The 24,035-nt window shown below is 43.7% G+C and overlaps 1 protein-coding gene across 8 annotated transcripts in view; it reads left to right on the forward strand.

Moving 5' to 3' along the window:
- Positions 1-24,035, forward strand: part of PITPNM2 (phosphatidylinositol transfer protein membrane associated 2) — a 232,456-nt gene that overhangs the window by 147,835 nt on the left and 60,586 nt on the right. For all 8 annotated transcript variants that reach the window (XM_073313000.1, XM_073313003.1, XM_073313006.1 and 5 more), the window contains 4 exons: positions 9,824-10,038; positions 11,023-11,144; positions 12,939-13,172; positions 23,206-23,535. In XM_073313000.1, coding sequence (XP_073169101.1) covers positions 9,824-10,038; positions 11,023-11,144; positions 12,939-13,172; positions 23,206-23,535 — 901 coding nt within the window. The remainder of the gene's footprint in view (positions 1-9,823; positions 10,039-11,022; positions 11,145-12,938; positions 13,173-23,205; positions 23,536-24,035) is intronic.

The raw sequence follows: 24,035 nt of genomic DNA on the forward strand, positions 1-24,035 counted from the left end.
AGTTACTTTGTAAGCCGAGAGCCTCTCAACTCGGCCAGAGATGCCAGGTTCTGGGTTAAGAGAAATTAGCATCTTCTTTCACCAAGGAGATTGCTCATATCCGAGAGAGCCTCATAGGCCACCACTGAGATCGGGACTGGAAAACTGTGCACCATCCTCCCAAGAACTCTGCCTCTTCATAAATTCAAGTAGAAATCATGACTGAGTGCCACCAATGCTTCCATCACTTTTGACTCTGACCTCTTCCCTTACTGGATGGTAGAAGAAAGTAGAGAGAACCTGGAGCCTTTCCTAATGGAGACCTTCAACATCTTCTGTCATGTGGGGAATCTGCCACCCAACCTCACACCTGCAATAATCCATCCTGTACTAGAGAAATGGTCACTCAGTACTAGAGATGTCAGGAACCGTTAACGGTTGTCTCACCCTCCCTTTTGTAAGCAAGCTGGAAGGGGAGAATGTTACCTATCAGATGGCAATAACCTGGATCCCTCTTACCCCAGCTTCAGGCCAGGGTGTGGTATGCTTACAATTTGGAGAAATGGATGTATTGTGAGGTTCAGTGACTTGCTCAAGGTTCCACAGAAAGTCAGTGGCAGAGCTGGGAATAGAACCCCGATTTCAGTGCTTCCTTTTCCAGTCTGCATGAGTCAGAGTGACCATGCCAACTAAAGTGGAGAGGCAGTGCAAAGGAAAAAGGCACAGAAAAGAAAAAGCGTACCTGCCAAAAGGTTTGCTTCTGATTGATTCCCCCACTGATACAAAAAAGATGTAATGCACCTGTCCTGCTTATCCTCCATTATTATTCAAGAAGCCACAGTAAACATTCAGTTCCAGGTAGTCTAAGGCTCTTCACGCTATTGGTTTCTAATGCCAATAATTACCATAATTCTGCTGAATTGCAGCATGCGAGAAAAACATAAGAGCTTGATCCAACTAGCCCTGACTTGGTTAACTCCAGTGAGACCACTTGCCTAAATAAGTGTTTGCAAGAATGGACCCCAGGCAGTTAATTAGTAGGGAGGCGTACTTTTTCATATGGGGAGGGGACAGAAAATCTGAAAGCCCGTCTTTGAGTGGAACTCTTTGTTTACAGACCTTTATTTTGTGTTGTGAAGGGCTCATGATAAACAGGGTTAGGTTAGCCCAATATTTAAATGACATTCATTGAAATTACTCATTCCATAATGGTTATTGTGAGGTCATGTGCTGTGTCCCATGTTTGTGCTGCCGTGCCAAGCGATTTATTTTCATAGAAGCCTTTAAGTAACTGGCATTCTTGCTAATCATGGTGCATCTGCTTCTCTGGGTTCCCTGTTTCGAGTAATTTAATGCTATTATTTTAGCTGGAAGGGCTCTGTGTCACCATCTGTCCTGGAAAGCTATTGATGGGGCTGTATGGAACATGGAGTGTCATCAGCAGAAGAGAGAGAGTTCTAAAGGGATGACTGGATTTCCTGTTGTAATACAATATAAGAGGGCTTACTGTGATTATGGCTTAGATGAACTTGTATCTGAAGGTTGTTAGCTGCTATTTGAATTTGCTGGGGACATTTCCCCAGATGTGTATGGAGAGATGTAATGTTGTTAGCAGTTAGTTCTAGGTAGTAATCACAAAAGTAAACCATTAAAAGGTTGAAGTTGGTAAGGATACAAGTCCTGTGAAATTAGTATTTAAAGAGCCCCCAACCTCAAATGCCTGCACATCTGCAGACCCCAGCAACCTAACGTTCATCAGCAAAGGCTTGCCAGATGCTGCTCAAGCCAAACATTTTCCTAATCAGTGATTATTTTTTAATTGTTGTTTACAGACTTGTTCCGCGTAATAAACATCTCTTCAGAATATGGAAAGGAGTCACAACAGATATGAAAAGGCTACACAGTTGAAAAGCAAGTTGCTCTTTCATTATCAAAGCCAGGGATGCCGTATAACTTGTAAACTTGTAAATTGAGCACAGGTATATGGTATCTTCTTAGCTGTGTCAGAGCAGAGCTGATACCTTTACTTTAGTCATGAGATGAATTCACTTATTGTTCAAGTGACTGGTTTATAATCAAGTTAGGGAATTGCACTGTTCTCAGTCTAACCGGATCTGTCCTTGCCAAACCATTGTGGTTTCATAGGTTTTCCCTATAGTCTAATGGAAAGCATAGGAGCTTTTGACAGCATACTGCTAAAGGACTTCAGTTACGGTTTTGTTTTATTTTGTTTTTGTGATGGTTCTGTCCTTATAATGTGCCTGACTGGATGGTGCACAGTAACTTATGTTTTGAATTTTTAGTACCCATTGGACCAACCCAGAATCCTGGCTCCAAACTCCTCTGAAAGTTCAGTTCCAGATCTCAGTTCTGTGGTTCAGGCCCAGCTTTAATTTGATTGAGCAAAATGAAGCTTCTCTACATTTTTAATATAAATTTAATAGAAAAATGTACGTACTGCATATCAACGCAGCTTGTGCAAATAACCTACATGCAGGAAGAACAGATATGCACTACCCAAACTCTCATCCAGCTGCAAAGCCCACACAGAGAAGCTAGGTGGAAGGGCTGGTGTGTCTGAAAGCTCCTCCACCCAGTATGCTGGGTGTGAATTAGGCAGTCACTTTAGAGCTGTTAGTCCAGACTCTGGGCTATAGTAGCTGGCTGTGGTGCTCTACAAGCCCCGCTACCCAGGTGTTTTGGCTGTTGGCTCTGTGCAGCTCATGGATTCACTGGCCAAAGCTCTTGTTTACCACCAACCCTTCTCCATGGTGCCATAAAGGGGATCACAACAAGGAATACTCTGTGGCATGCATGTGTCACGGGGCATAGCATGTCTGTATCCCTCCATGGCCCGCCATCTTCCATACAATATTTCCATTGCACACCTATGCCAGAGGTAGCAAGGTTGACCTGTAAAATAGTAAATCCTGATCTGTGCACAGTTACACAGTTTCCAGCTAGATTTACAGTGGTCACCCATAAGCTGTTTTAATGACTCCACATAAAACACACAGTCACAGCTGACCAGAGTCTTTTCCTCTGGGATAATGTTTGTAAGGAGAAAACATAACAAGTTCATGGAAACAGAAAAAGAATTGGAAATTATATAGTATTATAACAATGCTTAGCTTTTCAGAACAAGTTGATCTCAAAATGTTTTACAAAGGAGGTCAGTATCATTAACCCCATTTTAAAGACAGATAAACTGAGGCACAGAGAGGGGCAGTGACTTAGTTGGGGTCACCCAGTAGATCAGTGAAAAGTGCCCCTGCTTGAGCTCAAGCCAGCCTGATGACCCCTGGATGTGGAGCCCAGCCTTCCTAAAGGCATTCTACCCCATTTTCCAGGCAACAACTTGCCCCGAGTACCTATGCAGCAAAAGAGAGAAACCCCTTTCACCCGTGACCAGGCTATGCCATGGCCTTATGCCACCTGTCCCATCACCCTTAAAAACCAGTCAGTTGCCTTGAAGAACTAAATGATTTTACCTCATTGTTGACAGTCTTATAGACGTAGGCTCCAACTCCAAGGGTGCTCTGGGGCTGGAGCACTCATAGGGAAAAAATGGTGTGTGCTCTCCCTCTCACCCCCTCAGCACCTCCTGCCTGCCAGCGGGCCCCACCAATCAGCGCCTCCCCATGCCTCCAGCCCACCTTGATCAGCTGTTTCATGGCATGCAGGAAGCTTGGGGAGGGGAGAGGAGTGAGGATGCAACGCGTTGGGGGGAGGGGGTGGAACTGGGCGGGAAGAGGTGGGATGGGGATGGAGCGGGGGCAGGAAGAGGCAGGGTGGGGTGGAGTGGGGGAGGAAAGGGCTGGGGTGGGGCCTTGGGGGAAGGAGTGGAGTTGAAGCGAGGTCTGGGGCAGAGCCAGGGGTCGAGCACCCTCCAGCACTTTGGAAAGTCAGCACGTGTGCTTACAGGTATTACCTATTGCAAGTACAGGGGAGCATAAGCAATCACAGTACAGATGCTCGTGCAACTATTTATTTGTCAATGACAAAACCAGATAGTATTACAGGGTCACCATTGTATCAACCATACAACACAAACCAGACAATTTTTTCTAACACCAAGTCAATTGTGACAAAGTAACTTAATTGCAAAGAAAAAGTAGAGGATTTTGGTCTTGGCTGTGTATTGTGATGATCGCGGTACCATTGGAGTCCGAAGCAGACGGGGATTGTTGTTCATCTATTGTCTATTCTTGACAAACAGCCTGTCACTAATTAGCTGTTTCTGAATGTCAGAAGATGATTCTGATTTTCAGTGACGTGTGTATAAACCATCTTGGAGCTAACCTCACACCTGGTGTCACTGTAGAGTGAGTGACCCCAGGCATGGATCTGGCCCCACTATTTGTAAGCAACTTGTTGCTTGGTGGAGTAAGACTAGTGAAACTGGTCGCTGGGCAATCTCAAATGTAAGAGATTTCTTCCTGGCAGAGAATCAACAGTTTCTGAATCACAACATTTATAGATACTCAGCAGAAACATTTTCAGCTAAAGGCATGCAAATTACTTCTCGGGAATTGTTAATTTTGTCTGATAAGGGGGGAGAGGCCTGTTTTACAAGGTGCTGGTGAAGCATAGCAGATAGCAGGTTTTTAAGTGAAAGCTAAGGCTCTGTACACACTACAGCTTACATGGGTATAACTTATGTCACTCAGGGGTGTGAATAAGCCACCCCCGTGGGTGACATAAGTTACAGCAACGTAAGCATCGGTGTGGACAGTGCTATGCCGGCGGAAGAGCTTCTCCTGATGACATGGAAACCACTGCTTGTGGGGGCTGGAATAATTACATCGATGGGAGAGCTCTCTCCCATTGGCTTAGAGCAGGGGCGGGCAAACTTTTTGGCCTGAGGGCCACATCGGGTTTCTGAAACTGTGTGGAGGGCTGGTTAGGGGAGGCTGTGCCTCCCCAAACAGCCAGGCATGGCCCAGTCCCCGCCCCCTATCTGACCCCCCTGTTTCAAGTTGCAGTGGGGGAGGTTTAGATTGGATATTAGGAAAAACTTTTTCACTAAGAGGGTGGTGAAACACTGGAATGCGTTACCTAGGGAGGTGGTAGAATCTCCTTCCTTAGAGGTTTTTAAGGTCAGGCTTGACAAAGCCCTGGCTGGGATGATTTAACTGGGAATTGGTCCTGCTTTGAGCAGGGGGTTGGACTAGATGACCTTCTGGGGTCCCTTCCAACCCTGATATTCTATGATTCTATGATTCTCGCCCCCTGATGCCCCCCCCGGGACTCCTGCCCCATCCAACCCCCCCTGTTCCCTGTTGGCCCCCTGGGATCCTGGCCCCATCAACCCCTCCCTGGCCCCTGACTGTCTCTGGACCCCCTGCCCCTGACTGCTCCCCGCCACCCCATCCAACCCCCCCCGGGACCCCTGCCCCCATTCAACCCCCCTGTTCCCCACCCTCTGACTGCCCCGACCCCATCCACCCCCCTGAACTCCCCTGCCCGCTATCCAACCCCCCCTGCTCCCTGACCCTTTACCGTGCTGCATGGAGCACTGGTGGCTGGCGGTAGTACAGCCTCGCCACCCAGAGCACTAGGACAGGCAGCCACGCTGCCTGGCCAGAGCCAGCCACGCTGGCCAGAGCCAGCCACGCTGCCCAGAGCCAGCCACGCTGCCCAGAGCATTGCGCAGTGAGCTGAGGCTGCAGGGGAGGGGCCGAGGGCGAGCCTTCCGGGCCAGGAGCTGGGCAGGAGGGTCCCGTGGGCTTTATGTGGCCCGCGGGCCGTAGTTTGCCCACCTCTGGCTTAGAGCATCTGCATAGTAATGCTACAGTGGCACAGCTGTAAGCTCTGTAGTGTAGCCATGGCCTGAGTCTCCAGCCCTAATAGTTTTGGAGACAGCCTTGAAAACTTGGGAGAGACAAGGTGGGTGAGGTAATATCTTTTATGCATAGGGTGATCCTATGTCCCGTTTTGCCTGTGACAGACCCCTTTTTCAGCTCTGTCCTGGCTGTCCCTACACTTTTGCCAAAACTGGGCATTTGTCACAGCTGCAGGGTAGAGTGGAGAGCAGCGGCTGCTGCCCGGGGTCAGCTGAAGGCAGCGCTGCCCCCCCATCAGGCGAGCAGAGAAATTTGCTGCTGGAGGGCAGCACTGCCTTCAGAGCTGACTGCCCCCCGGCCGGTGCAGAGCTCGGGTGGTCAGCCCCAGCCCCAGCTGCAGGCAGTACGGGGCTCAGCAGCTCAGCCCCAGCCCCAGCCGCAGGCAGTACGGGGCTCAGCAGGTCAGCCCCAGCCGCAGGCAGTACGGGGCTCAGCAGGTCAGCCTCAGCCCCAGCCCCAGCCGCAGGCAGTACGGGGCTCAGCAGGTCAGCCTCAGCCCCAGCCCCAGCCGCAGGCAGTACAGGGCTCAGCAGGTCAGCCCCAGCCCCAGCCACAGGCAGTACGGGGAGGGCAGCTCTGGCGAGCCCTGCGCATAGGGGTGAGGTGGGGCAGGGTGGCTTGGGTGAACCCTGGGCCGTCCCATTTTTACTTTCAGAAATATGGTCACCCTATTTATGGGACCAAGTTCTGTTAGTGAGAGAGACAAGCTTTTGAGCCACAGAGAGCTCTTCTTCACCTACATTGAAAACATGAGCACAGTTCAACCGAGACATTGATTCCTGCCTGTATTTGCAGAGAGCCTGAAACAGGAGCTCTGGGAGGTGTGGGCTGCCCCATTCGCCTCAGTGGGCTAGCAACTCAGATGCGCAGTGATGGTATTTTAAATGTCCCCATTGTTAGCTATTTCACTGCTGTTGGGAGGAGGAGGAGGAGGATCACAGATCTGCACAGTGTACTCTGAGTGGAGTCTCATTTCATTGATTGGTGTTTGGGAGAGGAGCACCATTCACACACACACCTGCCCCTTTCTGAGCCATGGAGCCACCATGTCAGACGGGAGGAGCAGAGGTTGGATACATTTGAGATCCACCAAGGGGGAGTAAATATTTCAGAGCCCAGCAAGCCCCCTGCCAACCAGCCCTTTACCCAGCCTTCCAGGCAGTCAGGGACAAGTCTGTGCTGATGGTGGGTGTGGAGCCAGATGGCTGTCTTCCTGGCTAACGGCGGCTGTAAGCATGAGGACTAGAAACATAACTCTCTTTAAATGCTCTGAGAGCTGGGGCCCTAGGTACATGCTAGTTGTGCCTGCTGTGCCTTAATCCAGCCTGCCCAAGGGTGATTCTGAACCGAGCAAGGGAGGAGCCCAGCAGAGCCTGCGTGATCCTATTTTGAATATCTGTGCAATGGGCTGTGAGTGGCATGTCACTGTGGCTTGTCTAGTGGGTGGAGCTTGGGAGAATACAGACACTTTTTCCCCCAGTTCAAGCCTTGCAGAAGTTCATGCAGTTTATATAGACAGTAAATACAACATGAGAAAGCAAAGCTCTTCTGCCATGATCACAGCTGGGCCTGATTCCATCCTGTCTCAAACTTGCTACATGGTAGGCGGTTGTCACCTATAGACCTTTACTGCGGTACAACTTTCTGATCCATTCGATGGGAGTCTCATCTCAGTAAGAAATGCAGATGTTGGGCCTCCAAGGTTGTAACTTGGGCCAGCAAAGTGGTTGGCCCACTGGATAGCTCTCGTAAAGACTATAAGGGAAATGAGAAACTGTTAGCAGAAAGTCAAAAGTGGAGTTACTGTGCTCAGACTTAACTCAATTATAGCCATGATATAAAGTGTATGGATTTACATGCTTTTGTCAAGAATAAAGCCTAGATTTCTTTCCCTCTCCACCTACCTGTCTTGGTATCAGCTATGGTTATAAAAACGGGCCACATAAGTCATCAGCATCCAAATCCAGTGCAAGTGTTGGTCTGCAAATCTACACACAGTTATTGTTCTGTGTGTGTTATAATAAGCTTGATCCTGGGTGCTGATTTCAGTGAGAACTGAGGGTGCTTGCTGAGGCCATTTCATGTTTCAGCCCAGAGCAGGGAGCTGTTATCTGATTCTCAGTTCTTGGAGACTTTATCATCTCTAGTGGTAGGTCTCAAGGCAGCCAATGCAGGATTTTACATGGTGTGATTTGGCACTAAATATGTCATCCATGTTTCTCCTGCTGCTTCAGATTTCATGTACTACCGCCATGTAATGAAACTCTAGAGCACCATAACTTCAGACCAGATGCTCTACTATTATTCTGTCTGACACATTCGCCATGCCTGCTGGGTTGCTGCCTTTTCTTAGACCTGAGATGTTATGAAATTACAAAATGTTCAGGTCATCAAGATTATTTAATGTTATTGTCATAAATATTTGGGCAGGACTTGGCCACTACTTACATAAGCACTGAAAGACAGTAACTTGTTTTAAGAGGATGTGTGTTTAATGAACAGCCAGGTCAATGCTCTCTCTATAAATTATTTTTACAAATGTGCTTCTCTAAACTGCATATCACAATTTACAAAAAAAAAACCCAAAACATTTTTATATTTTGATTTTTTTTTTTGTCTGTTATCTGGGGAGATTTAAAATGCTTCAAGAATTGGTTTGAAAGTAAATAGCTCTTCTTTGCTTGTTGTTGTGTCCTCAGACGCAGATTCTGATCTTCTACATCTTATTAATCACTTTTTGTTAAACCATGTTTCCTTTCATGTTGTTTTTCTGCCAGAAAGAAAGGGTGAGTATTGCAGTATCTTTTACAGTCAGTTTGTACTACTAACTCCAACTGGTTAATTTCCAAAGTGCTATCCTTTCCAATGCACTTTAAAAAACAAAGAAAATGAGACAGGTGTTTTGAAATATCAAACTCCCTGCATTATCCTACCTGCTGCAGCATGTGTGTTCGAAGTTCACGAACATTTTGGGCATCTCTGTCTTTCTTTGCAGGCATTGAACTTAGGTTTTCTTATGGAAGGAATGCTGCCAGGGTTTGGGACAGTTCTCAACATAAGCCAGGATTTGGAAGCTGCCAGAGGGCACTGTGTGCGTTCTGGCAAATTTAATATATTTCTTCTCTAAATATCTTTAATCAGGGTGTAGTCTTCAGGCTGTTCTTAAAGAGTTCTCTTCCTGGATCGTTAGAGGAAAATGCCACTAAATGCTACATTTTCTGCCTATATGTTGCATTGTGATGTTGCAGCTAATATTTATTGATTAGTCACTCTGATGTAACATTGCAAAAATACGTGTCAAAGCAGGCAAAACCCTATTGCTGCTACTTCTGGTAATGTAAAAGATTATGTGGTGTGGTCTGATCAATTCAGATCTGAATCCAGACTTCAGGGTGTTTGAATGCAGAGCTTTGATTCAGCCCATTATAGATCGGGGAGTTGCCTGTGACATTTGGGTTTGGATCTTGATTTAACTTCTTCACAGTTCCCAGGCTGTCCTGCACTAGGCTTTTGGCCTGAGCCGCTGTCTAATAGACCATACCTGCCTTCCCGCTTTGGTCAGTGGATAAATAAGATGACCCAGTAGGTCTCTTCCATTTATAATCTTTCTGATTCTGGGGGTAGCATGTGATAATCTTAGATCATTGGGTGGCTCTGCAGTGAGGAAGTTCTGCGCAGGGATGGTGTCCCTAGCCTCTGTTTGCCAGAAGCTGGGAATGAGCGACAAAGGATGGATCACTTGATGATTACCTGTTCTGTTCATTTCCTCTGAGGCAGCTGGCACTGGCCACTGTTGGAAGACAGGCTACTGGGCTAGATGGATTTTTGGTCTGACCCAATAGGGCCATTCTTATGTTCTTATGTGTTGGTGGTTAGTGGCGGGTGTTGAATATCAGTCAGTTCATGTAAGGGAAATGCCATCTCTCGTGTTAACATGCTTTGAGCATGTGGTATGTAAAATGTGTACAAGTAAAAACAGTGGTGTCTTTTCCTTTCAGAAAAAGAGCAGAGAAGAGACATGTGGAGAAGGCAGTGGAGTGGAGATCCTGGAGAATAGGCCATACACGGATGGTCCTGGTGGCATTGGGCAGTATACCCATAAAGTATACCATATTGGTATGCATATACCCAGTTGGTTTCGGTCTATCCTGCCAAAGGCAGCTTTAAGAGTTGAAGAGGAGTCATGGAATGCATATCCTTACACAAGGACAAGGTATTATTCCATGTAGCCCTCCCTAGATTTTGAAAGGAACTGAATGTCACTTTACTTGCCATGACTGAGTCACAATGACATCTCTTGTGTTTCCATGAACCTTTAGAGAAACATTGGCACCAACTCCTGAAATCCTTACTGAGTCCTCAGAGATTTGTGTGAGCAGGCTGTGTGAGAACTTCAGGATTTGGCCCATTGTCTAAAAGTGTAAGCCCAGTTGTGCACCAAAGTATGGAAAATCATTAATGTTTTACACAGAGTCTTGTGTGTCACACTGCATGTTTCACTAATTGTTGCAAATATCTGATAGTTAACTTAGATTATATTTAAATGTATGTGAAGATGGCAAGGTCAGCATGTCAAACACTGCCTAGTAAAAGTGAAATTGGATTTGCATCCCAACCCTGTTCTAAGTTGGAGAGTCGGAGAAGGGGGAGAGAGAGAGAGATTTAAGGATAGAACAAAAATAATAGATACTTTGGAGGTTCTCAGATATTAACATAGTGGGGGCTTTATTGTTGTTGTTATTATTTATTATTAATTTATTATTTTTAAAAAAAGAAATAACCCTACAACTAGTAGATTTTTTATCCCAAAAAGGGAAGCGAGCCAAAGACTCCATGGGGCCCCTAGGGACATTGCCATTCACTGTATTTGGAAGGCATTCAGATATTAGCGTGATGGGCACCAGTCACTTTTAGCCTAATATCGGAGATAGTCTGTGGTCTTGGAGTCTTAGTGTAGCAGAGCATTCCCATATAAGCCATATCCTCAGGCCATGCTCTAGCCTTAAGAACAAAATGTTAACAAAGCAGAATCATTGGCTCCTTTTTTGTACATGCAGATTGCATCTTAAAGCAAAACATGAGCGAGAAATGGCCTGGATTCGCAGCCGGTGTTTAGGTGTCTGTTATGAAAGCACTTCTCTCTACTCCATCAAATCTAATAGGCTTTAATCTAAGCTTCATTACTCTTCTCTTCCAGGTATACGTGTCCTTTTGTGGAGAAATTCTCTATTGATATTGAAACATTTTATAAAGCCGATCCAGGGGATCATGTCAATGTATTCAACCTTTCTCCTGCAGAAAAAAGACAGACAATTCTTGGTGAATATCACTTTTTCCCTCACTTTTTCTTCTATCCTGCCTATTGATTGCTACACAGAAGTTTTTATAGAATTTTTCTTAGGAGAAGAAGCATTGTCTAATGGTTACAAAAAAGAACTGGTAACTAGGAGATCTGTTCATGGCCCTGCTGCAGACCATGAGTGAAGCTAGGCAAATCACTTAATTTTTTCCATCTATCTCAATTTTTCCAACTGTAAATGGGACTAATACTTCCCTGTCTCATTTGGATGCTGTGAGGACTAAGGCTTCTTAAAGGGCTTTGAGATACCAGATAGAAAGAGCTATCAAAGGGGAAAGTATTGCTATTTTAAAATAATTATATAATAATATATTTTCTTTGTATGGGAAAACATTGTTCCTATGTAAACTTTCAAAACACATGAAGGCTCTTCCCCCTTTCTCCCCAGTATCATCGCAGCACTGGCTAACATTTCAGCATTAAATTCCCATTTGCACCTTTTTTGGCAGATCAGTTTAATGAGCCTTACAAACGAAGGACTTTAATGTGAAGAAGGCAAAAGGGGGCATTTTGTGAAAAGGCCGAAAATGGCAAGTGTCATCCTGATTCCTGTCATTTGTATTTCCTACTGGCCAGTCCCTATGGCATAATCAGTAGATCCATTGTGTCGGAGTTAGTACTAATTATTATAGTTACACACCATTAAAGCATCACTTGCTTATGAAACTACTGAGACTCTCATGGATTGATTTGAGTTCTGCCTGGCCTTCTTTTAGGAACTGTGAGATTAGCAAGCACCGTATCCTAGTTCTGGAAAGAAGGACACCTAGTGGTTGCTGTACCTTTTTTCTTAGCCACTCCTGAAATGCTGCCTATCAGTGGTATCTAATACTGATACCTTAGTATCTAACCTTAGTATCTAAGGTGCAATTTTACTGTGTTTAACTTCTGTAGGCTTGACATTTTTTTTTTAATTTTCAGCCTGGATTAGTGTGTTCTTGTCACTAAATGTCAAACCTTCCTGATCCGCCTTTGTGTACTAATTTGACTCTATTTAAGAATGATTTGAGTCATGTTCTTTCATACAGAACTTACTGAAAGGCCTGTCAATTCTGAGGGAATAACTGAGAGATAACTGCTTCAGATGGAAGTTTAGATCCTCTAACAATGTTTTCCGATCTCAGGATTATTTACAGACTTTTTAAGACATATTCATTAGTTCAGCTACACTTGCTTGGTCCCCCTTATCACAAAAGTGTTCATTAAATAATCTTTAGACTTCAAAGGCAGAAAATTCAGATTACATATTGTGCATAGCACAACATCAGCAAATGAGAAGTAAACCAGTAACATCACTGTGATGTTCTGCAATGGTACCATATTCAGTGGCTAGTCTCTATTCTATGATGATGTTAGAAAAGGACTGTTGTATTATAAGCTTCTAAATTTAGGCAGAGCTACAGCATTGTGGTGGCATGAGAGGAGCTGAAGGGTGAAATATAAAAAACCCTCTTCTTACAGCTGAAAAGATGTAACAGACCGATCTGCCAAAATACCCTGGATTTACAAAATCTTTGGGCAAAAATATCCATTTGCTAAGACTGTGCATGTGAGTTCTCCTGGCATTGTCAACATCACTGTCTAGCAGAATTGTATAAACAGTTTAAATATAAGTTGTTTAAGGGAAAATACAAAGGAGCTAAATTGCTTTAATGTTTCTGATAGACACCAAAGCGATTTTTAAAAGTGTTGTTTTATAGTTATGCAGAAAGGGAAAACTTTAAAAAAAAACTGTTTGTGTTTTCTGCCTTTAGATCCTATTGATATTGTTAAAGATCCTATCCCACCACATGAATACAAATCAGAAGAGGATCCAAAGGTTTATAAATCTGTGAAGACTAAAAGAGGGCCATTGCCAGAGGACTGGATTGAGGGGTACAAGAACAACCCTGGGAAATATCCAATCATGTGTGCATATAAACTGTGCAAAGTGGAGTTCAGATACTGGGGGATGCAGTCCAAAATCGAGAGGTTTATCCATGACGTTGGTGAGTAATTGTAGTCTTGTACTTGCTGTCAAAATTTTAACATTGTTTTTAGCATTTCTGAGTCAGAGAGCAGCAGCATGTTACGTAAACAGTATGTGCCCAGTTTTCATGTGCGGATGCCTTAAGAGGTCACTGGGCTACTCAGATTAATACTTGGTACAGAATCCTGTGCATATAACACAAGAGATGCCCAAAAAGAGATTCTCATGTTTGATTTTGACAGCGCCATGCAGGATGGCTGTGGGACTTACCAGAGTAGTCAGCATCATTCCCATTGTTTGCAGTCAGACTGTGTGGGGACCCTAACCATGTTTGGTCATAGCTGTATCCTGGAAAATGTTGGACAGGGCCTTAATCCTCTGAAAAAGGATTCTTCTGTCACAAATCTAACTAACGCTTTCAAAGGTCTGTTGGCTTTCCTTATAAAGGGCCAAATCCTCAGCTGCCTCCCAAACCCAAGTAAATGAGCCTCGCAGAGGGCCCTGCCACAGGGCTCAGTGGAGGGAGGTGGGGAGTCTCCACCCTGCCCCACATTTTCAGAGCCGCTCTCTCTCTGGCCTCCCTGCTTCCCTTCTGAGTGGGAGGAGGTTGGCCAGTGCCTCTCCATAGTCACAAATCTCTCAGCCCTCCAGGATGCACTACTGAAGGCTCTCCGTCCTCTTGTGATTATAATTAAATATGGATCAGTGGCAATTGTCAGGTACAGTAAAGGTACCACACTGATTAGCATGTGCATTCTTAGATCAGTGCTTCTAAAGGAGGCCAACTAGTGTTTATGTCAGAGGACTAGCTAACTGGATGCTGTACACAGCAGGACAATGGCAGCAGTGTTGGTAATAATTTGCGCTTTGGCTTTGCAAAAAATCTGTAACATAATTGAGACAGTTTTTGTGCCACGCCACAATAGGCAGGATGTACAACTGGTCTGAAAAGAGATGAAATGGTTCCTTAAAACAGTGAAATCTGCCAAGTGTCCTTCCCAAGAATCCAGGCTATCGGGGGGCCCTACTACATAGGGGGCCTAGAAGGTTGCTTGCTCAGAACATGCACATTCAATGATCTAGAAATGTTGTACTGATTAGATGCATTATCATTAAGTACAGAGCGATGGCACTGATGCGTGTTAAATAAGGCCATTGGTCATCGATTGCCGTGCTAACTGAATGGCCAGTGCAGCCCCGTAATTTCTTCTTTCTAGTAGGGATCCTGTGGTTTTACTGATATTTCTAGTCACTGTAGGGTCTCAAATGCCAAGTTTTAGCACTTTGACAATGAATTGTGAACGCATTGGTACTGGTTAACACTGCTTTCTAACCTCTCATCTGCATTAGAAAATTGCAAAGCTAATGCAGAAAAATCAAACAAGCCCCCCTCTACCTGCGACTGAGTCATTCCATTGTATCTCATCTGTAGGTACACTTTCAGATGGGTCATTTTCCCTCCTTGCTTTCAACTGCTCTAGTTTCGGAGACAATTATTGGGACATGCACTATAGGGAGTAGGTGGAATAAGGTAATCCATTTGGAAAATACATCTCTAACTTTTTCTTCCAACAGCCGATCTCAAATTTTAGACCCCTTCATTAGTTTGTCTCTATAGAGGAGGAGGCACTTCTGTTTGTGCTAGATGAAGTGAAGAGAAGACCTTTAAAGGTTTGGAGATTTGGTTCAGTTTGGGTGAACACCCTGTAGTTTGTTTGCTTATCCAAAACTTTGAGTCTGCAAAATCATGCTTTGTGAAAACAGGTTTTCTTGCAGTAGTTTGGAACTTCCCGACTCTGCCCAAACCCATATGCATTAATGCTCCCAACAATAGGGAGGGGGGGAGAACCCCCACAGAAACAGGGTTTTGGAAAACAGTTCAGCATTTAAAAGTTTTTATTTATTTATTTTATTTATTTATTGAAGCTCAGAAGTTTAATTTGCGTTGGGTCTCAGTTTGGGGCAATAATTGGGGAAGAGAATTACATTAGCGCAAGCAAATTCAGTTGGGGAGTCCACCACAGGTTTTATAATGAGCCCAGTCTAGGTTGGGAGAGAGCTGTGGGAGTTTGCTGAGTGCCAAGTGGCTACCCATGCAATGCAGAGGTGGTAAATGACACGTACAGTTAAGTACCTTGTGTTATCAAGTTAAGTTTCAGTGTTCTTTTAAGAGTTCCCAGCTACCTGAAACAAAACTGTACTAAACCTCAGCTCTTGCTTACTTTAAAACTCCATGTAAAACACACTAAATTCTTGGCTCACAGAAGGTAGGGAAGTAGAGGGCAGTGAATGTGTGCATGCTAACCAACAGATGTCTCAGAAAATATGTGTGTGAGTGCTGGGAAAAAGGACAGATAATCCAAGATTTTAGTAATTACACTAAAACACAATCATTAAAATGGAAATGAAGATGCCAGATGTAATGTCCTAATTCAAATGTATATACTGAAAGCCCTTGGATTCCATTAAGTAATGACACCCAGGTTCTGTTCACGCTACATTTTCCTACGTTATCTGCACAGTCGTTCCTTCCTATTGGCAAAGCTTCTTTGAATTGATTCTGCCCGCTCATGCAGAACGACTGTGGTACTGCTTACAATAGTGAGTATTGGTCCCATTGTTTGAAATCATTCTGCATTCGTTATCTCAGGAGCACTGTTACAGTCCATTCACTAGCCTTGAGAGCAGGCATCGAGAGCTCTGCCAGTGCCATTTTGGTTTTACTTTTTCCATAACTTGAGGTTGTTGGCCAGTCTTTCAGTCTGGTGTGGACAAATTGTTCCTCCCTGACAGACCATACTGTAGATGGCTCTTCTGCTATAACAAATCCCCTCAGTATATTGGGGAAATGAGTTAATTTCATCTGTCACAGAATATGGCAACAAAAGAAAATGAGCCCTTTTTATCTGGAAAATGAAGAGGAAGTATATGGCCCTTTCAATTACTCATAAATAGGATTGGCAGAATTGTTTTTTTCATGATTTCAACAAATAGTATCAATGTTTATTTTTAAGCATTTTTTAAATTTTTTTATCAGTTTACATTTTCATTGTGTGAAATTATGGAAGGTGTCAGACAGTAGGGTGGAGCCAGACAGCAATTGTTTAATGACTGTGGAGGTTGAGATTCAAAACATTAAAGCTTTATAACTGTTAAAACACAAATTGTCAACATCACAAGTCAAAATATACAAAATAAATATCCTTAAATCAAACGCTAGTAACTTCTCAAGCAGCATTTTTCTTTCTTTGCCTATCTGTAAATTACGATTATTATTGATGGAAATATTGTTCATTGGTTTGCTTGTGTTGGGTGAAATTGACGTTTACTGACATTTAGCAATAAAAATGTAATCTTTCTAGTCCTATTCATAAAGGAACTTTGCATAAGTTAAATTGTGATCTTTCGGAAAAAAGGAGCTTTGCATAAGTTAAATTGTGATCTTTCGGAAAGATGGCCTTGTATATTTCCTAAAAGACTTCATTCAGTCTCTTGTTGATCCAGCTGTTGCAGTGAGCCATATCATCTGATTGTCTGCCACTCGGGCTCCTTACCACTGTGTTTTATTGATATAAATAATACATCTTTGATCTGAAGTGACTTTAAGTTGCATAAATAGAAGAAGTTTTTGGAGCAGAGACAGAAAATTGAATAAAGAGTGGAAATTAAAAGTTGGGTATTTGTGGGAGATGGATAGCCTTGCTTAGCAGCCCTGGATGCAATACTTGCCATGTGAGAGAGTGTCTCCCTTTTGTTAATACATTTCCTTGGTACTGGTAACAGTTTGGAGGATGTGCTTGTTATCTCAGGCCACATTGGTAATAGCGAAATCACAATGCATTAGTAAACTCTAATTTGGGGGTTTTTTTAAACTTTACTCAGACCTCACACTTCTCTTGTCTTTTTCATCTGAGGACTTTTATCATCCCAAACTCCCTATTATCCTCATTTTACAGATGGGGGAAGCTTATACATGGAACAGCAAAGTGACTTGTCCGTGGTCAACAAGTCAGCAGCAGAACTGGGAGTGGAGTGAAGGAGTTCAGACTCCTAATTCTCTGCACTATGTAGTTATTTAGACTGTGTTCCCTTAATGAAGTACAATAGAAAGTTTGGGGAAAGAGTTGAAAGAGAAGAAAACATTAGTTTAGTTAAAAATAGGAAAATTATAATATGTGGTTGACTTACTGAGAGGCAAGATAAGGAAGGGAATGGCTTTGAGAGAGGCTGTTGAAATGTTCTCAGTCTCTCATTGAACATAGAAGTCATTTGTGAACTAACTGGACAGTCGCGCTGTTGTCTGACATCTTGAGACACTCACTTAAAATGTGGGCTATTAATCTAGTCTGCTGTGCTAATTGAATGTGCTTTGGAGTGAACCCCAAAGAGTTTAATTACATTAATGGTGCACAATGTTACACAAGTTTCGGATTTTTGCCATTCCCACTCAGTTGGTACCCTTTGTACATGCGTATATTTTAGTTGATGTGTATGCCAGTGCTGATAACTTGAGAATTTTCTGGATAAGCCCATATTTTTCTGAGAAGTTTTGCTTCACTTAAACTTTCTCCATAAAGTACTCATCTAGTAAGGTCTTATCCAATGCCCAATTCAGTCTATGGAAGGACTGCTATATATTGGCCAGCCCTTACAGCGTGCTATATACAAGTGTTGGCATCTCCTCTAAGCTTGTGTTTTAACAGATTGCACCTGGAGGATCAGACATAACCATATCATTTTGCTTTGTGAGTAGCCTAAATAAGAGAAATGGGGGGGAAATAAACACACAACTTCAGGGTTACATTTTATCAGAAATGTTCAAGCAACTAGAACTGTTCGGACAAGGTTATGGTATCTGTTGTGGTTATCAAGGAAATAAAGTGCCACACAAGGGAAATCAGACTTCCTTTATCTGCAGCCAGGAAATTGCGAGTGTGTTATAAAATGCTTGGGACACATCACACTTGTGTGTAAAAACAACTGCCCAGATATACTTAGATTCTGCAGTGTTTTTATGTTATACTTGGATTGTATTTGTGGTTTTACTTTAAATAGAAAAAGCAAACCCTGAACTGCAAAGAGAGATCTTTAGCTACAGACAGAGCCCTCCAATGGCTTCACACTGGTTGACTTCTAGAAGTATTATTATAATTTGACTGTAACAGGGTTGGCTGGGATGACAAGTTTGAAAGACAAGTGATTAAATGTCCACTGCCTGCTGATAATCACAAGGGATGATCTTTCTTAAAACAGTGGAAAATATTACCGTTAAATCAACACAGAGATACTAGTTTTTTCTTAAGTCAAAAAATACGGCAATATTTTTTGTTTTAGTCAAAATGTTACACTCCCTGAAGAGTTAATAAAACCACATTCTTCACTAACTATTATTATTATGTAGGCTGAAGAGGTATTTGGTGCTTATCCATAAAGAGACTGTTCCTGCATTTCTTTCATAGGCCGAATTCACATTGACTTTAGTGGGTGTCTTGTCTGCATAAGGATAAACAGGGTTGTGCTCATTCCATAAATGAAGGTGAGAATGGGAATGAGACAAGCCAGGGATTTGTGACAGTTTGATCTCTATAAATTTCTCAAGATGAAAATCAATTCTGATTCTCCCTTACTATTCGTCTCTTTTATGAGCAAAAGAGAGTTCTTTAGGAGACTACAAGGTAACACTAGCTCTTCTTCATGTTATTGGACCAGTCTGTTGCATTCCAATCTATAGATATGTCTATACTGAGGCTGGGAGAGTGCTTCCCAGCTTGACTAGGCAGGATCAAGCTACCATGCTCTAAAAACAGCAGTATAGCTGGGGTTAGCATGGTGGTGGCTCGGGTTAGCTGCCCAGGGATGGTGTCCTTAGCCTCTGTTTGCCAGAAGCTGGGAATGGGCAACAGGGGTTGCATCACTTGATGATTACCTGTTCTGTTCATTCCTTCTGGGGCACTAGCATTGGCCACTGTTGGAAGATACTGGGCTAGATGGACCTTTAGTCTGAGCCAGTAGGACCGTCCTTAAGTACATACCCCCTAGGAGTCCATACTCACAGGGCTAGCCCAAGTTGGCCCATCCATGGTACCCCGGCTACACTGTTATTTCTAGTGCATTAGCTCAAGCCCGGCTAGTGCATGTAAGTCTACTTGAGTTAGGAAACATGCTGCCAACTGCAATGTACATGGACATTAAAAGTGTCAAAAGTGAAAGAACACAATTCAGTAAAGGTTAGTTCCACCAAGTTCAGCAAACCTGACCCATATTATCATGCGATAGTGGTTTGCTCAGCAGGGTCTGTTGCAACTTTCCAGGTTGTTGCAGCTCTATTCTGTAAAAATAGCATCCTGAAGTTCCATGGTTATTTGCTCTTATTGACACTAGATCACATTTGCCCAGCTTACAAGTAAAATGCTTTTTGTTCTGACAGCCCCAGAAAGTTCTCCTGGGATCTGGCAGTGGAACTGGGAATCCCTTCGTGTACAGGGAGAATGGTCTTGTGATTAAGGCACTGGACAGACACTCAAAGTCAGGGTTCAATTCCCAGTTGAGCCACAGACTTCCTTTGTGACTTTGGAAAGGTTACATGGTCCGTCCCTCTGTGCTACAGTTCTCCATCTGTCAAGCTGCCACAATATTGTTTTTCTACTTCAGAGGGGTGTTGAGGGTAAATTCAGTGATGTTAGTGATATGCTCAGATATTGCGGCAGTGGGGGCAAGGTAAGAACTTAGATCATAGACAGCAAGAAAGATTCTTTCTAGAGGCCAAATTGTACACTGCAATCTCATTCTTTTTCCCTCTCCAGATCTTGTCCTGTGCCTGAAAGAGCCATGCCCAGCTTAATTGTCATATCCCAGGTTGAGTCTGCGGGGCTGGCAGTTAGAAAAAAACATGTGGTGAAACACTGGAATGCGTTACCTAGGGAGGTGGTAGAATCTCCTTCCTTAGAGGTTTTTAAGGTCAGGCTTGACAAAGCCCTGGCTGGGATGATTTAACTGGGAATTGGTCCTGCTTTGAGCAGGGGGTTGGACTAGATGACCTTCTGGGGTCCCTTCCAACCCTGATATTCTATGATTCTATGATTCTATGTCTTTACTGGTTAAATGAAAACTTCTGGTCTGGAATGACAGGCACACAATAAACAGGGAGCCCCATGATGCCATTTTCAAAACAATAGTGCTGTAGGAAGAGGTGATTTAGATTTCCGGCCAAACCGTTCATCCAGTTCTAGTACAGAAGAGATGGACTGCTCTCTTGTTGTTGGGATGGGGGTTATACATATAATTCCTATAATCTAAGGGAAGGGGAGTGAGACAGGAAGGTGAAGAGGAATTAAAGGAGGCTGACTGCTTATCCCATGTGATTTTCTTGGTCCTAATGATTAAAACAAAGGTCTGTGATCAGAGCTCTCTAAGCCTTTACACAGAGAGTTTCTGAGAGAAGCAGAGCAGTTGAGGCATTACTGAAGGAGGACTTGTGGCACCTTAGAGACTAACAAATTTATTTGAGCATAAGTGGAGCTACAGCTCACTTCGTCGGATGCTGCATTCAGTAGCATGAGCAGAGATTGTCATGTTAACGAGCCTCCCGAGTTCTGGAATAGGGGCAGGCAGAGGAAGCAGGCTTCCAGCATTGAGATGGAGCTGGAAGGGTCACTGTGATCGGACCAAGCACACACCCTTTCTCAAGGCGTTTAAGCAATACTTTTCAGAGTGTTGCCACCGTCCTAAAAAGTGCCAATTCCAACCCACAATAAATTTCAACCACAGCTGTGGCAGAGCAGAGCACAGTACAGTTGAAACTAGTGAAAGAATTTCTTGGCTTTAGAGTCTCAGCCACAGAAAAAAGGGGGACATGTGACTGGGAGTTTAAGCCTTGTTGGTAGCTGCTGAATGTCCGGCTGTTCTTGGGAAAGGCATTGGCGATGACACCCGTAGCTAAAGAGTTCCCCAGCAAGTCTATGATAAATAATCTGATTGGTGAAACAAAATCAAATTGGACTGGGGGAATTTAAACAGAATTGAGATGCTGCCCTGCCCCAAAAGGTCACAGTGCGGTGGCTAGGAGATGTATGTGTTGCATGAAATTACCTCATGAAAAAGGGCAGTGGATGCCTGGCAAGCACGCACAAAATATTGATACACGACATTGTATTTTGCAAACATAGCCTGAGCATACGGTGAGCTCAGACTGATCTGACACAAGAACCAATGACCCAATATACCTCCTTCTTGTCTTGAGTCATTCTATCAGGGGCAATAAATGACTTCGTGATGCTTGGCAGACTGACTAGAGAACTCACCAGAATGAATAGCAACAACACTGTCTATGGGCTGGAGGAAATGACTTATATGGAAAGAAAGAATCAAATATATGTATAAAAACAACCACGGGGGGGAGGAGGAAGATGTATTGGGTAATATGTTACTAATAATTAAAGGGTGCAAGTGACAGGGAAGGGAGAGAAATGATTTTTAGGCTGCTACAAAACAATAGATAACTAAGCAAAAGTAACATTAGACTGAAGATCTGGAAAATCTTTGTGGTAGTTAGATTTCTAAGAATGGCTTTCCTAAGGAAGCTGTGAATATCATGTGATACAAACAACTGAAAACTATATTCTGTGGGGAGCAGTTCTGCCTTGGCCGGGGCAGAGGGCGTGGAGGATTGCTTTACTAGGTCTGTCCCATCTCTATTCTCTGTGGGGCTGAGAGAGCCAGTCTTTACCCACTGCCTCGACTGCTTTTTTCCCCTTAATTAATTGTTAATTGGCTTCAATAATCCTGGGGCAGTTCAGTGACCTCTTTGTGGCTCATTATATCAGAAGCACAATTGTGGCCAGTGATCTTAGGTCAGAGGCCTCATTGGAATGGTGACTGTCTGCAGAGCTTTCCTCTGTAGTATCATTCCCACTCAGAATGTGGGGGCTCGATACAATAATTGAAGTGCCAGTAACTCTGGACTTCCAATCTCACCTCTGTTGTTTTGGGCAAGTCCGTTAACTCATCTCTGCCTCCGTATCCCAATATGTAAAGTGTGGATAATGTTGTTTATTTGAAGGGTTTGTGAGTATGAATTTGTTAATGTTTGTAAAAGACTTGAAAGTTGGAATGTGCTGTTTGTATGCCCTGTGCATCCGTCAGAGATAATCACCAGTTTAAGGGCATGATCGACCATGAGATTTTTAAGTGGTCCTCATTGAAAATCCCAAGCAATGACATCTGCTTTAAAGTTGAATGTCCTGGTAATGGTGGCCATCATGTTTAACTTTGGAAGAAAGTGTCTGGAGCACAGTCATAAATATTGTTCGTTTGTGGATGTTTGGAAGGCTCTCCCTTTCAGAAATGTGGTGCATTGGAATAAAATGCTAAATGATGTCATTATTCACTAGATGTTTCTAATATGTCAGTAAAAAGAGCGTGTATGTTGTGAAATAAAATATTTCCTCTTTCTCTCTCTCCTCCTGTGCCACTAGTTTGGAAGTTCATATTCATTATTCCATTTTGCCCACAAGTAGAGCTGCATGCAATATTCATGGGAAAACCTGATAGCACCGTTTGAAACTCTCCTGGATAGGAAACCAGACAAAGCTTTGACCAGGGATAAATACCTGACCCACACAATTTGGATCCAGACTTCAAACCTCCCAAAATTCGGAGTGTGAGTTGTAGCTGGGTCTGGCTTTTTAGTTAGGTTCATTATAGAGAGAGGGGAGCCGGTCATGAAATCCAGCTCTGAGTTTGGATTATATGAAACGATCCCCAACTTAAATCAGTGGCAAAACTTGCATTGTCTTTAGTGGTGCAGACTTTGACCCATTGAACATCAGTGCAGTTTTTGGGTCACTGTGGTCAAGGATTAGTGAACTGACCAGTCTCTATAGATTTCAAATGCCTGGTAACATCCCAGAGACCTCTTTATGGCAGATTGGTTAGCTCTGTGTAATTAATGCCACTAAAATCAACTCAGTGGTGATTTAGAGTCTTCTACTAGATGAATAACGTTCCTGTAGTGTGTTAGTTTTGCTGGTAACTGGCATGTTGTTGCTTTGCAGGCCTTCGGAAGGTAATGGTGAGAGCCCACCGGCAGGCGTGGTGCTGGCAGGATGAATGGTATGGGCTCACCATCGAGGACATCCGGCAGCTCGAGAAGGAGGCACAGCTGATGCTGGCTCAGAAGATGGCCCAGTTCAGCTACAGTGAAAATGAGGCAGAGCAACATGGAGCCAAAGATTCCCCAGGCGAGAACGATGCTGAAAGCAAGGCCATGTCCTCTGACGACGTGGCAGACGCTGCTAGTAATATTGGTGAAGCCATGTCTGGGAGAGGGATAACCAAGCAGTGGTCCACATCTTCCAAATCCTCGCGATCTTCAAAAAGAGGAGGTGAGATGTTCATAATGGGATTAATTGCATTAGGAAAAAACATACAACTCTTGCTTTGGGTCAAGCATAAAGTGTGCTGATGTAACATGCTGGGTAAGTGTGATCATGTCTCATTTTAGTGGCTAGCCCATATGATGGGTCAGAGCTTATTTATTGCTACAAGCTGACTGAGTCGCTTCTTTAGCCTGTGCATGTGGTGTGAAAGTCCCCTCTGATGGAACTGTGTTGAGGGTTATGCCCATGCTGCAACAGCAGCTCCTGAAATGACATTGCCATGAATTCCATCACAGTTAAATAAATTACAAAAAGGGGAAATGAGGGAAGGCAGTGAGAGCTGGTGGCAGTGATTGTTGTCAAAGAAAACAAGCAGGGCACCACAGAGGGGGGATTAGTCCCTGTTGTTAGTGACATGGAAGTTTTTATAAGGTTTAATTCCTCAGGCGATGATCTCTCTCTGGACATGTGCCTGTCTGATGTGAAATGCTAGATGCAGAGAGAGA

Source organism: Lepidochelys kempii, chromosome 15, assembly GCF_965140265.1.
Source record: "Lepidochelys kempii isolate rLepKem1 chromosome 15, rLepKem1.hap2, whole genome shotgun sequence".
Taxonomy (NCBI): domain Eukaryota; kingdom Metazoa; phylum Chordata; order Testudines; family Cheloniidae; genus Lepidochelys; species Lepidochelys kempii.